The 13,969-nt window shown below is 40.8% G+C and overlaps 1 protein-coding gene across 6 annotated transcripts in view; it reads right to left on the bottom strand.

Annotated features, from left to right (window-relative positions):
• LOC124031626 (rho guanine nucleotide exchange factor 3-like) overlaps positions 1–13,969 on the bottom strand; it is a 155,781-nt gene that overhangs the window by 13,060 nt on the left and 128,752 nt on the right. For 4 of the 6 annotated variants that reach the window (XM_046343103.1, XM_046343106.1, XM_046343105.1 and 1 more), the window contains 2 exons: positions 11,680–11,787; positions 7,831–8,007 (listed from right to left, as the gene is read on the bottom strand). In XM_046343103.1, the coding sequence (XP_046199059.1) occupies positions 7,831–8,007; positions 11,680–11,787 (285 nt within the window). Of the gene's footprint in view, positions 1–7,830; positions 8,051–11,679; positions 11,790–11,961; positions 12,060–13,969 lie in introns of those variants that run through there. The other 2 variants (XM_046343107.1, XM_046343108.1) reach the window with 2 other exon arrangements.

Genomic DNA, 13,969 nt, shown 5'->3' with positions numbered 1-13,969 from the left:
CCTCTGTACGCCTATGTAGATATTCCATTTTTTTTTAAATCAGCAGTTTCAAACTACAATAGTTATTTACAACATTAACAATGTCTACGCTGTATTTCTAATCAATTTGATGTAATTTTAAATGGACAACATTTTTTGTTTTTCTTTCAAAAACAAGGACATTTCCAAGTGACCCCAAACTTTGCACCTCGTCAATGTCACTCGGCCATCGCTCATCCATATATTTATATGTACATTCTTATTCCATCCCTTTACTTAGATGTGTGTTAGGTAGTTGTGGAATTGTTAGATATTACTGCACTGTCAGAACTAGAAGCACAAGCATTTCGCTACACTCACATTAACATCTGCTAACCATGTGCATGTGACCAATAACATTTTATTTTATTTCAATTTGTCAATGCCAGGAGGTTTGTCATTATCAATCGTAAACAATACTATTTCCACCTCCCCCACACTACTGTAACTTTACAAATTATTTGTTTTTTTTATGCATGAATACGATGGCTCACTGTTGACATTTCCTGCCTAAGTTTGCCAATGAAGTAATCATTAAAATAATTGTGTGATGAATAAGCCATCTGATTTGATAAAAGATGGAGTTGAATTTATCTTTCTGCCCATAATTTCATTTACTCATGTTTTTTCCTGTCATTCTTTATATCAGTCATTTTAGCTTCATAATATTTTCTGTTAAGTCACAGAATTTCTCAATTTGCAGTAAGTCAGCCAGTCAGATGAGTAGCCAGACTTATTAGCCACTCCTTTTGACCCATCTCTTTCAGCCATACAGTTTTTCAAAATCTCATCAATCCATGGAGCCTTAACAGTTCTAACAGTCAGTTTATCAACAATTGGAAAAAGCAATTACATAAATTAATCAAGTGCAGCGTCTGGATACTCCTCATTAACTTCTCTAGGGTAGGGGGCAGCATTGGGAATTTTGGATGAAAAGCATGCCCAAATTAAACTGCCTGCTACTCAGCCATAAAAGCTAGAATATGCATGTAATTAGTAGATTTGGATAGAAAAAAACTCTGAAGTTTAAAACTTTTTCAATTATGTCTGAGTATAACAGAACTCATATGGCAGGCAAAAACCTGAGAAAAAAAATCCAACCAGGAAGTGGAAAATCTGAGGTTTGTAGTTTTTCAACTCTTGCCCTATCAAATATACCGTGTCTATGGGGTCATGTTGCACTTCCTAAGGCTTCCACTAGATGTCAGTCTTTAGAACCTTGTTTGATGCTTCTACTGTGATGTGGGGACGAATGAGAGGGGAATGAGTCAGAGGTCTGCCAGCAGCCACGAGCTCAGTCTCGCTCGTTCACGTGATTGCATTTCTGAAGACAAAGGAATTCTCCGGTTGGAACATTATTGAAGATTTACATTAAAAACATCCTAAAGATTGATTCTATACATCATTTGACATGTTTCTACGGACTGTAATGGAACTTTTGGACTTTGTCTGCTCGTGCATCATGAAGTTGGATTACTGGACTGAACGTGCTAACAAGGAAGAATTTGGACATAAAATGGACATTCTCGAACAAAACAAACATTTATTGTGGAACTGGGATTCATGGGAGTGCATTCTGATGAAGATCAAAGGCAAGTAAATATTTATAATGCTATTTCTGACTAATGTTGACTCCAACATGGCGGATATCTGTATAGCTTGATTTGTCGTCTGAGTACCATACTCAGATTATTGCATGGTGTGCTTTTTCCATAAAGTTTTTTGGAAATCTGACACAGCATTAAGGAGAAGTGAATCTAAAATTCCATGTATAACACTTGATTCTTTTAGCAACGTTTATGAGTATTTCTGTAAATTGATGTGGCTCTCTGCAAAAATCACCGGATGTTTTGGAACTATTGAACATAACGCGCCAATGTAAACTCAGATTGTTGGATATAAATATGAACTTTACTGAACATACAGGTATTGTGTAACATGAAGTCATATGAGTGTCATCAGATGAAGATCAAAGGTTAGTGATTCATTTTATCTATATTTCAGATTTTTGTGACTCCTCTCTTTGGCTGGAAAAATGGCTGTGTTTCTCTGACTTAATATAATCGTTTGGTTTGCTTTCGTCGTAAAGCCTTTTTGAAATCGGACACTGTGGCTGGATTTACAACAAGTGTATCTTTAAAATGGTGTTAAATACATATATGTTTGAGAAATTTTAATTATGGGATTTCTGTTTTGAATTTGGCGCCCTGCAGTTTCAGTGGCTGTTGACAGGTGGGACGCTATCGTCCCACGTACCCTAGAGAGGTTAATCACATCATACCAACAAATATTTTTAACATCATCCACATAAGAGGCCCAGCAACATATTTTGTAAGATCTCTTATATACTATTTTAGGTTCAGCTTTTGATACTTTGGCTTTCCTGGATATAGCCATAATATTGTGATCACTGCATCCAATCAGTACAGATACAGCTTTAGAACAAAGTTCTACAGTATTAGTAAAAATGTGATCGATACATGTGCATCATCTTGTAGTTTTTATTAACACCCTGGTAGGTTGACTAATAACATGAACCAGATTACAGGAATTGGTTACAGTGAGAAGCTTCCTCTTGATTGGGCAGCTTGATGAAAACAAGTCTATTCAGGTACCCAAGAAAATAGACCTCTCTGTTTACATCACATACACTATCAAGAATTTCACACATATTATTTAGTTACTGACTGTTAGCACTTGGTGCCCTATAACACCCCAAAATAAAAGGGCTTGGATGTACCACAGCATTTCTCTAAGCCTTACAGGGATATGGCTCTGAATATATACATTAACACCTCCCCCATAGGCATTTATGTCTCTTCTATAGATGTTATATCCATGTATTGTTACTGCTGTATAATCAAATGAATTATCTAAGTGAGAGTCTCAGAAATGGCTAATATACAGTTGCAAGAAAAAGTATCTGTATTTCTACATAAACTTGTCAATTTTATCTGATCTTCCTCTTAACAATAGACAAACATTGTGCTTAAACAAATAACACATACATTATTGTATTTTTCTTGTTTATATTGAGTACATAATTTAAACATTCACAGTGTAGGTTGGAAAAAGTATATGAACCCCTTGGCTTATGACCTCTCCAAAAGCTAATTGGAGTCAGGACTCAGCTAACCTGGAGTCCAACCAATGAGACAAGATTGGAGACGTTGGTTAGAGCTGCCCTGCAAAATAAAAAACTCACAAAATCTGAGTTTGGTATTCACATGAAGCATTGCCTGATGTGAAACATTCCTTGAACAAAATATATCTCAGAAGACCTAAGATTAAGAATAGTTGACTTGCATAACGCTGGCAAGAGTTACAAAAGTATCTCTAAAAGCCTTGACGTTCATCAGTCCACGGTAAGACAAATTGTCTATAAATTGATAAAGTTCATCACTTTTGCTACTCTCCCTAGGAGTGGCCATCCTGCACAGATGACAGCAAGAGCACAGTGCAGAATGCTCACGGAGGTTAAGAAGAATCCTAGTGTCGGCTAAAGACTTACAGAAATCTCTGGAACATGCTAATATCTCTGACGAGTCTACGATACGTAAAACACTAAACAAGAATGGTGTTCATGGGAGGACACCACAGAATAAGCCACTGCTGTATAAAAAGAACATTGCTGCATGTCTGAAGTTAACAAAAGAGTACCTGGATGTTCCACAGCGATACTGGCTAAATATTCTATAGACAATTGAAACTAAAGTTGTGGTTTTTGGAAGGAACACACAACACTGTGTGGAGAGAAAACAGGCACAGCACACCAACATCAAAACCTCATCCCAACTGTAAAATATGGTGGAGGGAGCATCATGGTTTGGGGCTGCTATGCTGCCTCAGGGCCTGGGCAGCTTGCTATCATTGATGGAAAAATGAATGTTTATCAAGACATTTTACAGGAGAATGTTAGGCTCTGTCCACCAATTGAAGCTCAACAGAAGTTGGGTGATGCAACAGAACGACCCAAAACACAGAAGTAAACAAACAGAAATGGCTTCAACAGAAGAAAATATGCCTTCTGGAGTGGCCCAGTCAGAGTCCTGACCTCAACCCGATTGAGATGCTGTGGCATGACCTCGAGAGGAGTTTACAGCTGGGCATCCCAAGAATATTGCTGAACTGAAACAGTTTAGTAAAGAGTAATGGTCCAAAATTCCTCCTGACCATTGTGCAGGTCTGATCTGCAACTACAGAAAACATTTGGTTGAGGTTATTGCTGCCAAAGGAGGGTCAACCAGTTATTAAAGGGGGTTCACATACTTTTCCCACAAAGGACTGTGAAGGTTTACACGGTCTGGTCAATATAGACATGAAAATGTATAATTGTTTGTGTGTTATTAGTTTAAGCAGACTGTTTGTCTAATGTTGTGACTTAGATGAAGATCAAGTCAAATTGTATGACCAATTTATGCAGAAATCCAGGTAATTCCACATACTTTTTCTTGCCAATGTATGAATGTTATCTGATGTTAGCAAGTTATTGATTCATGAACCTTATTTCTAAGGTCACATATATTAATGGGATATTTTCAGCCCTTTCCTGGGTAACTTATCAGAGATAGACATAATATGGAAAAGAGCAAACAAAGAGATACTGATTGATTAATATATATTTTTGTGTGCGTGCGCTGCTGGGTTGAAGCTACGAACCCATAGGCTTGGCTTTCTCATCCCTTCCAGGCTTCTGGAAGCGAGGGTGGACAATGAGCCTGTCATAGTGGATGTAAGCAATGTCGGCACGCGCTCTGGCAGCTTTCATGGCTGGGATCAGTTCTTTCCTCTTCTGGCCCACAGCTTTAGGATAGTCCTCGATGAGGAAGATATACATTTCTCTCAAGTTCTTGGCTCTTTCCAGAACAGCTACCTTGTCCTTGAACCTCAGGAACTCGACCACTATCGGCCTGGGACGGTGGTGGTTTTTCCAGTCCTGTGGGTGCATTCTACCTCAATCTTTTGGTGGTCAATCTTCAATTTCTCAGAATTTCCCTCACTTTGTCCTGTTTTTCAGGTCCTCGACCTCTCTAGTCACGTCATCTATTATTTGAAATCGTCAAAACACTGTCGATTCTGCTTGTAGAACAATTTTTATTAGTTTAAAAGATCCTTCAGCTGTGATAGAGAGACCCCACTGTCCTCAACAGTATTCCCGCTGGCTTTGGTCTTTGTCATGGTAGCCAGCAACGTAGGTTACGCGGTTACACCTCGCAGTTACAGACAGGGCAGGTCACAGGGATGATTGAACACAACAAACAGCAGGGATTTAGACAGCCACAAACCCAGTACAATCCACGGTCCCAGCCACAATGGCTAACTGTGTCACAGGCTGCTTTCAAGCCCTCAAGAAACCCCGCTAGCTTGATAGGCAGCTAGCTGAAATTTCAGTCTGTTTTGGTAGGATGGAGTTTTGGCCTGCCTGGTGTAATCACTAGAAAAATTTGTTCCAAACTTTTCAGCCAATGACAACTAGTTTTCAGTTTCCCTTCCCTACTCAGATCAATCATAGCAAAATTCTTGCTCAAGAAATTGCTCTTTGCTAAGGACCTATTTTTGTTTCTTTTTGACCACTAACACTTTACACTCGTGGGAATTGGCCTATATAGAAAGGGCTACATTGAAATGTTTCTTACAGAAAAAATATGAAAAGCATATGCTTAACCATGGTAGCAATTGAAAGGGAACAGTTTGGAGAATGCACCAATTTGTAAGTCGCTCTGGATAAGAGCGTCTGCTAAATGACTTAAATGTAAATGTAAATGAGATGATGGGGAAATTATTAGACCAAAATGTGAGGACAACAGTTCACCTGACAAGACTGAATCCAAAATATTACGCTGTTGATTTTATGTGCATTTTAGATTTACTATACTTTGCCATATTTGTTGATAACGAAATCTGAAAATGTGGGGTAGGTGCAACAGAAGACAAAAAAATGACAAGGGTTTGAGTGAGAGAACTAACTGGTGTCTCCCAAGTGGACACACACACACCTCTCCAAAATGTACACAGTTCCGAAGCAATTTCAATGCACTTTTATGACTCAAAAGAATAGTCTTCAACTATAAAGGTACTTTTTTGAGCTCTCCTATCTGTGCCGTTCAGAAACTAGAGCAAGCACACTTGTACACAATTACTGTTGTTGTTAACGCAATCCAAAAACAGACCAATATAAAATCCCAATCTGGGTCAGTTGGGCAGGATTTGAAAGCTTGTTCTATTGCCAACATGACTAGCTAAATGATAAAATATTATCTTACAGTGTTAGGCTTTCACAAGGCAATTCAGAGAAACAGATGGTAACTTTGGTGCGCATAGAAATCAGTCATCAGTGCCTTCAGTTGCATGTGCCAAGGCAAATTTGTCACATTTTAAAAATAATAATAATAGGCTCATTCTGTTCAGAACAACCCAGGGTATGACGACATGTAATCTTGTAGCTGTACAACAAACATGGTGATCACAAATGGTGACACTGATGATTTGGATACGTGAAGCACACATGTGTTTTTGGCTAGCTTGTATGGCATCAAAATCGGTATTTATTATTAATCCTCAATGTCTCATCTTTCAAAATAAAATCTTAAATCTTAAATTTACAGCATTTCCCTCTGACAATTTTTGGGGGCAAAAGTTGCCCAATTACCGGGAGGGATGGGTCAACTTCTTGTTGCATGCGGTGCTCAAATTCAGTACATTTGTCAGTCAAAACTCATGCAGTGCTTTGAAGTGCAGGGCCAGACCTCTGACGTCATGTATAGTATGCTACTGTGCAGCCACTACAATCCAATGTTCACAGCTATTAGTGCCCAAATCTGCCATTTCCAACCCGTACGAGTGTAAAGGGCTACTTGAAAACAGTAAGATACTTAATTGTTACCCAGAAATTATATCAAGATAAACAGCTGCACTAGACCTTAAACTAAATGCATTATACCAGTAGCCAGAGCCAGCCCTGGCCTTTTGTGGGCCCTAAGTGAGGTTTGCGTGCAATGGATTTGACTGGCTCCCATCTTGACAACGAAGATAAAAATTGTTTTAAAAATGTTAATTTCCTGCAATTCTACACATTTTTGCTATGGGGCGGAGCAAAAACGTAGAAAATTATGTTTAAAACAGCAACAATTCTACACATATTGCCATGTTAATATGATATCAATGGGGGGCCCCCTTGAGGTCATTGCCCCTGGTCACATGCCCTGATTGATTGCCCAGACGTTATTCAGAACATCATTACTACAAGTTTAGATAGCTGGCAAAAAAAAAATCATTAGCCGACATGGCTTATTGAGTGACTTACATAACGAGAAAAACTACTGATGAAAATGTCACCTTGTGTATACTACCATTCTAACTCTCAACAGTAAGTTGAGAGCCCGACTGAGTTGTTTTGGGGCCGGGGGCCCGGTTTTTGGAAATTGATCCATGGGCCTATAAAAGGCCGCCAGTTGCCCATCCCTGGACTAGGATCCAGGGAATCTCTCTCTAGTTTAGGATTTTGCTATGAGCCCTCAAACTAAAGTCTTCCATGCATTCTAGGAAATGCACATCCTTGGTATAGCCATGCTATTCTAAAAGTTTAGGACATGGCCTCCATTTTAAATGTCAGTTGAAATCAAAGCCAGACAAACCTTCCAGACAAAACTATGCAATACACTATACAGGTGCATATACAAGCCTGACAGTAATTCTATTCCTGATAGTCTCGTCCATAAGCCAGCTCTCTGGAGACAAGGCTACCCTAGTGTTAGTAGCAGTGCTCGGACATAGTAACCTCCCATACTACCCCTGTTGAAAAGCTTTCCGCACCTCTTGGCGATTGATCTCTTTGGACGACAGCATCTGGTGTCCAAGCCGCACATCAAAGGTCTCACTCCACAGCTTGCTGTCACGCCGCTTGGTGTTGGCAGGCGGGGCCGGCCGCGTCCATGGTCTGGGAGGCATGACCGACTCTGTTCGACTCTCACTGCGGAAGCTGATGGAACGCTGCGGAATAGAGAGAGAGAGCGACACAGGAAGGTGAGTGGTCCTGTGTGAGTGATTGAGAGAAGAATATGAAGACAAAGATTAGAAAAATTGTCCTTCATAGGACATCAACTAGGAAGGATGTAATTTTTTTTAAAGACCATACCAACACATTTGTTCTCATATGCCACTTACCTTATTTCTAATATCTGTAGGTTACTGTACAATATTCTAGATTATCCTGTCTGTAATGCTATCCAAGCACTGTGTGACGATAGTGAGGCCAGAATAATCCAGAACACAACACATACACAGGTCAGATGAGGGCTGGCGTACTTAGTGGATGATGGTCTGGAAAGTGATCGATTTGGACTTAGAACATAACAGATAAGCTGGCTAGGGCTGGGCCTTCTAGGTCGGCCAATCCCGCTATTCATGTTTTATGTTTTTGTAGACATGTGTGGTGTAATTTCAATTGCCTTGACACAAATGGCTGTCTGTTAAGTCATTATGAGGTAAGACATTAAGGGAGTCATACATACTGTGCCCTCAGAAGGTATTCATAGCTCTTGACTTATTTCACATTATTACGTTACAGCCTAAGTTAATTTCTTTCTCTCTCTCGCCCATCTACACACCCCACAAATACCCCGTAATTACAAAGTGAACAAAGGGTTTTTAGAACGTTTTGCAAATGTACAAATTAAATACCTCATTTACAGTAGTCACATCAATACATGTTACAATCACATTTGGCAGTGATTACAGCTGAAAGTATTTCTGGAAAAGTCTCAAGTCGCTCGCTTTGCACACCTGGATTGTACAATATTTACTGTCAAATTGATCATTGTTAGACAGCCATTTAAGTATTGCCATAGATTTTCAAGCCAAAACTGTAACTAGGCCACTCAGGAACATTCAAAGTAGTCTTGGTAAGCAACTCCAATGTATATTTAGCCTTGTGATTTAGCTTATTGTGTTGCTCAAAAGGTGAATTTGTCTCCCAGTATCTGTTGGAAAGCAGACAACCAGGTTTTCCTCAAGGATTTTGCCTGTGCTTAGCTCTATTCAGTTTCTTTTTATCCTAAAAAAAACTCCCTAGTGCCATAACATGATGCACCCATCACTATGCTTGAAAATAGGAAGAGTGGTACTAAGTTGTGTTTACCCCAAACACAAAGCTTTGTATTCAGGACATAATGTGTGGTAAAGAAATTTACTTTATGTGCAGTTTAACTTTAATTCCTTATTGCAAACAGGACGCATGTTTTTGAATATTTCTATTCAGTACAGGCGTCCTTTTTTCACGCTGTCATTTAGGTTAGTATTGTAGTGTCCATCCTCAGTTCTCCCATCACAGCCATTAAACTCCAACTGTTTTGAAGTCAACATTCGCCTCATGGTGAAATCCCTGAGTGGTTTCCTTCCTCTCTGGCAGCTGAGTTAGGAAGGACGCCTGTATCGTAGTGACTAGGCCTATTGCTACACCATCCAAAGTGTAATTAATAACTCCACCATGCTTGAAGGGATATTCAATGTCTGCTTTTCATTTTAACCCATCTACCAAGAGGGGCCCTTTGCGAGGCATTGGAAAACCTCCCTGGTCTTTGTGTTTGAATCTGTGTTGGAAATTCACTGCTCGACTGAGGTAGCTTACAGATAGTTCTATGTGATGGGTACAGAGATGAGGTAGTCATTCAACAAAATAATGTTGAACACTTTTCTGGCATACAGAGTGAGTCCATGCAACTTACAGTACATTCGGAAATTATTCAGACCCCTTTACTTTGTTACGTTACGGCCTTATTCTAAAATGCATTAAATTAATTGTTTTCCTTATCAGTCGACACACAATAGATTGACACACAATGACAAAGCGAAAACAGGTTTAGACATTTTTGCAAATTTGTTAAAAATGAAACAGAAATTCAGACCCTTTGTTATGAGACTTGAAATTGTGCTCGCTCAGGTGCATCCTGTTTCCATTGATCATCCTTGAGATGTTTCTACAACTTGGAGTCCACCTGCAGTAAATTCAATTGATTGGGCATGATTTGGAACAAACCTGTCTATACAAAAAGGTCCCACAGTCGACAGTGCATGTCAGAGCAAAAACCAAGCCATAAGGTCCAAGGAGTTTTTTGTAGAGCTCCAAGACAGGAGCTGTCAAGGCACAGATCTGGGGAAGGGTACCAAAAACATGTCTGCAGCATTGAAGGTCCCCAAGAAGTGGCCTCAATCATTCTTAAATGGAAGAGGTTTGGAACCACCAAAACTCTTACTAGAGCTGGCCGCACGGCCAAACTGAGCAATCGTTCGAGAAGGGCCTTTGTCAGGGAGGTGACCAAGAACCCGATGGTCACTCTGACAGAGCTCCACTGTCTGTGGAGATGGGAGAAGCTTCCAGAAGGACTCCACCAATTAGGCCTTTATGGTAGTGGGCAGATGAAAGCCACTCCTCAGTAAAAGGCACATGACAGCCCGCATGGAGTTCGCCAAAAGGCACCTAAAAGGACTCGGACCATGAGAAACAAGACTCTCTGGTCTGATGAAACCAAGATTGAATCCTTTGGCCTGAATGCCAAGCGTCACGTGTGGAGGAAACCGGGCACCATCCCTACGGTGAAGCATGGTGGTGGCAGCGTCATACTGTGGGGGTGTTATTCAGAGGTAGGGACTGGGAGACCAGTCAGGACCGAGGGAAAGATGAACGGAGCAAAGTACAGAGAGATCCTTGATGAAAACCTGCTCCAGAATGCTCAGGACCTCAGAATGGGGTGAATGTTCACCTTCGAACAGGAAGCAAACAGCAAGGACAATGCAGGAGTGGCTTCAGGACAAGTCTCTGAATGTCTTTGAGTGGCCCAGCCAGAGCCCGGACTTGAACCCGATCTAACATCTCTGGAAAGACCTAAAAATAGCTGTGCAGCAACGCTCCGCATCCAACCTGACAGAGCTTGAGAGGATCTGCAGGAAAGAATGGGAGAAACTCCCCAAATGCAGGTGTGCCAAGCTTGTAGCGTTATACACAAGCCTCAAGGCTGTAATCGCTGCCAAAGGTCCTTCAACAAAGTACATAAATACTTATGTAAATGTGATTGATTAGAAATAAAAACAAAGTACACACAATACCCCATAATGACAAAGCAACAACAGGTTTTGCTGTTGTTGCTTTGTCATTATGGGGTATTGTGTGTAGATTGATTAGGAATAAAAACTAAAAATCTAATCCATTTTAAAATGTGGAAAAAATCAAGGGGTCTGAATACTTTCCAAATGCACTGACTTTTTAAGCAAATGTTTAATCTTGAACTTATTTAGGCTCTCCTAACAAAGGGTTGAATATTTAGACTCTAGACGTTTCAGGTTTTCATTTGTAAACATTTTGAAGAAAAACAAATCAATTCCACTTTGACATTATAGGGTTAGGCCAGGGACCAAAAATATAAATCAATTTTTATTTCAGGTTGTTAACAACAACAAAAAATCTGGAAAAAGTCAAGGGGTATGAATACTTTCTGAAGGATCTGTACTCATGACAAGTCTAACAATGCATTATTACCTCATCAGGCTAAAAAAAAAAGTTAGTGTTACCAATGATATTTAACACTTTATCTGTAGTGTTTTGTCCTGTGCTTGTATTTGTCAGAATAGGTATTTCAGTAGACTATAAATGGTGATGTAGTGTTGTACCTGCAGTGTTTGTCCGATCCGCTTCAGAGGTGCAGCCTTGACTGGAGGTATGAGGTTGGCCAGCGATGTAACCCGAGAAAGAGGCTTCACCCGCTTGTTACAGGGCTCCTGGAGAGACCAAAGACACTTTGTGATTAATGTTGGTATCTGACTGTGTGTTAAAATGGCAAAGGGGAGACGGCAGATTTTTTTTAAACAATTTTTAAAAAACAGGAAAGATGAAGAAAGAAAAGGTGGTAGTGGTGCAGATTAAACATTTTGTGGAGTCACAGTAGTTAATACCTTCTGCGTCCCAATCTCCATTGGATCCCATCAACACCAAAGCTTCAAGACTGGAGCCAGTTTAGGTCAACCAGCAGTACTGACCAGATCTGAGAACTGGAGGATAATATTCATCCTCATCGCACCTTGTCCTCTCTCTATCCCTCCCACGCCCCAGTCACGACCACAGAGCCTCAGCCTTCCTGACCAGCTGTTGCACCGTCAACCAGGGGTTACCCCTGTCCCATCTACATATATCCAAAAACATGTACGGTCTTCTCCTCTCCTCGGTGCCCCTCAAGGTTACAGTATACAGAGTCTGTCAAACATACAAGGTTTCCTGTAATCAAAACACAGACACAGGTAGCCGGTAGGTGATCGAGAAATCAAGGATGTCTTGTCCGCAACTTCAGCATCTTAACCAGTGAGATGTGCATGTTTCCCCTTTTCTATGACTCCCCATCCCCTCTTCATTCCCTCCCTCGTTGTCACCTCTGCAGGTTTCTCCGGCTGTGCCTTGGCGTCAGTGTCCTGTTAATACCACGACAGACGATTTGACCTTACAGCAGTGAAAAGAGGTTTAGAATGCCCTTTGTTTCCTTCCGCAGCACTCCATCAGGATAACATTAGAAGATGAGATACGACCTCCAGTTGCTGCAGTCAGAATCATCGGGGGGGGGGGGGGGACAGACTGACGGGAAAATATCTGCAACCTGCAAAACACCCCTGGCAGCAGCATCGTCGCTCTATTCTCCCATCCTCCATTTCCCCCTTCTCCTGCTCTCTCCTTGTGACGTTGATCAGTATTCTGGGAACGCAGTCTTTTCAGACTGGGTACCCCCTCGTCACAATTCACACATGCCTGCTTCACACGTTTACACACACACACACGATAGGCCTATGCAGCAACAAAAGCAGGGCCATTGTGACTCATAAAGAGCGTCTGCTAAATGACTTAAATGTAAAAGATACAGGTAACTGCCAAAATAATGGAAACACTTGAGTAAATGAGGGATACAAGGTACACTGAAAACAGGTGCTTCCCCACAGGTGTGGTTCCTGAGTTAATTAAGCAATTAATATCCCACCATGCTTAGGGACATGTATAAAAAAAATGCTGGGCAGGCTATTGTTTTGGCTACCATGGCTATGGCCCCATAGGACGACAATGCCCCCATCCACAGGGCACGAGTGGTCACTGAATGGTTTGATGAGCATGAAAAACGATGTAAACCCTATTCCATGGCTGTGTCAGTCACCAGATCGCAACGCAAATGAGATTCTGGAGCGGTGCCTGAGACAGCATTTCCCACCACCAGCAACAAAACACCAAAGGATGGTGGACGTATGGAGTCGCATCCCTCCAATAGAGTTCCATGCAGGGGTGCTTTGAAGCTGTTCAGGCTTGTGGTGGCCCAAACCCCGATTTTAAGACACTTTGTTGGTATTTCCTTTATATATCCCTTATATTCTCTCGACTGGAGAAAAGTGAGTGGCAGTACAAATCAGACTTTACAAAATGATGTAATCAAACACTACTTGCTAACTTAGGCTGAATCCCAAATGGCACCTAAGTCCCCTATTTGCACTATGTAGGGAATATGACTTGTCAGCAAAGATTCATTACTGTGAACTCAATATGTTGTTTAAAAGTCTTCTTATGCAATCCAACCCCCATAATCTGCAGACTATCTGATATTAGCGATAGGACCTCGGGCTCGGCAATCTGTTCATGTGCCAATCAATATCATCAGCAGCAGCATTTCAGTGAAATGCCAGTCATTTAGTTGTTGATCTTTACAGGGGAGAGAGAGATGAGGGAAAGGGGGATACCTAGTCAGTTGTACAACTGAATGCAGTAAATTAAATGAGTCTTCCGCATTTAACCAAACCCCTCTGAATCAAAGGTGCGGAAGGCTGCCTTAAAATATATATATATTGACTGATAGTACAGTCGTGACCAAAAGTTGAGAATAATATGTGTCAATTTCCACAAAGTTTGCTGATTCAGTGTCTTTAGATATTTGTC

This window comes from Oncorhynchus gorbuscha, linkage group LG03 (assembly GCF_021184085.1).
Source record: "Oncorhynchus gorbuscha isolate QuinsamMale2020 ecotype Even-year linkage group LG03, OgorEven_v1.0, whole genome shotgun sequence".
Taxonomy (NCBI): domain Eukaryota; kingdom Metazoa; phylum Chordata; class Actinopteri; order Salmoniformes; family Salmonidae; genus Oncorhynchus; species Oncorhynchus gorbuscha.
Note: the sequence above shows the minus strand (reverse complement) of the source record. Positions and strands in the feature narration are given on the sequence as shown.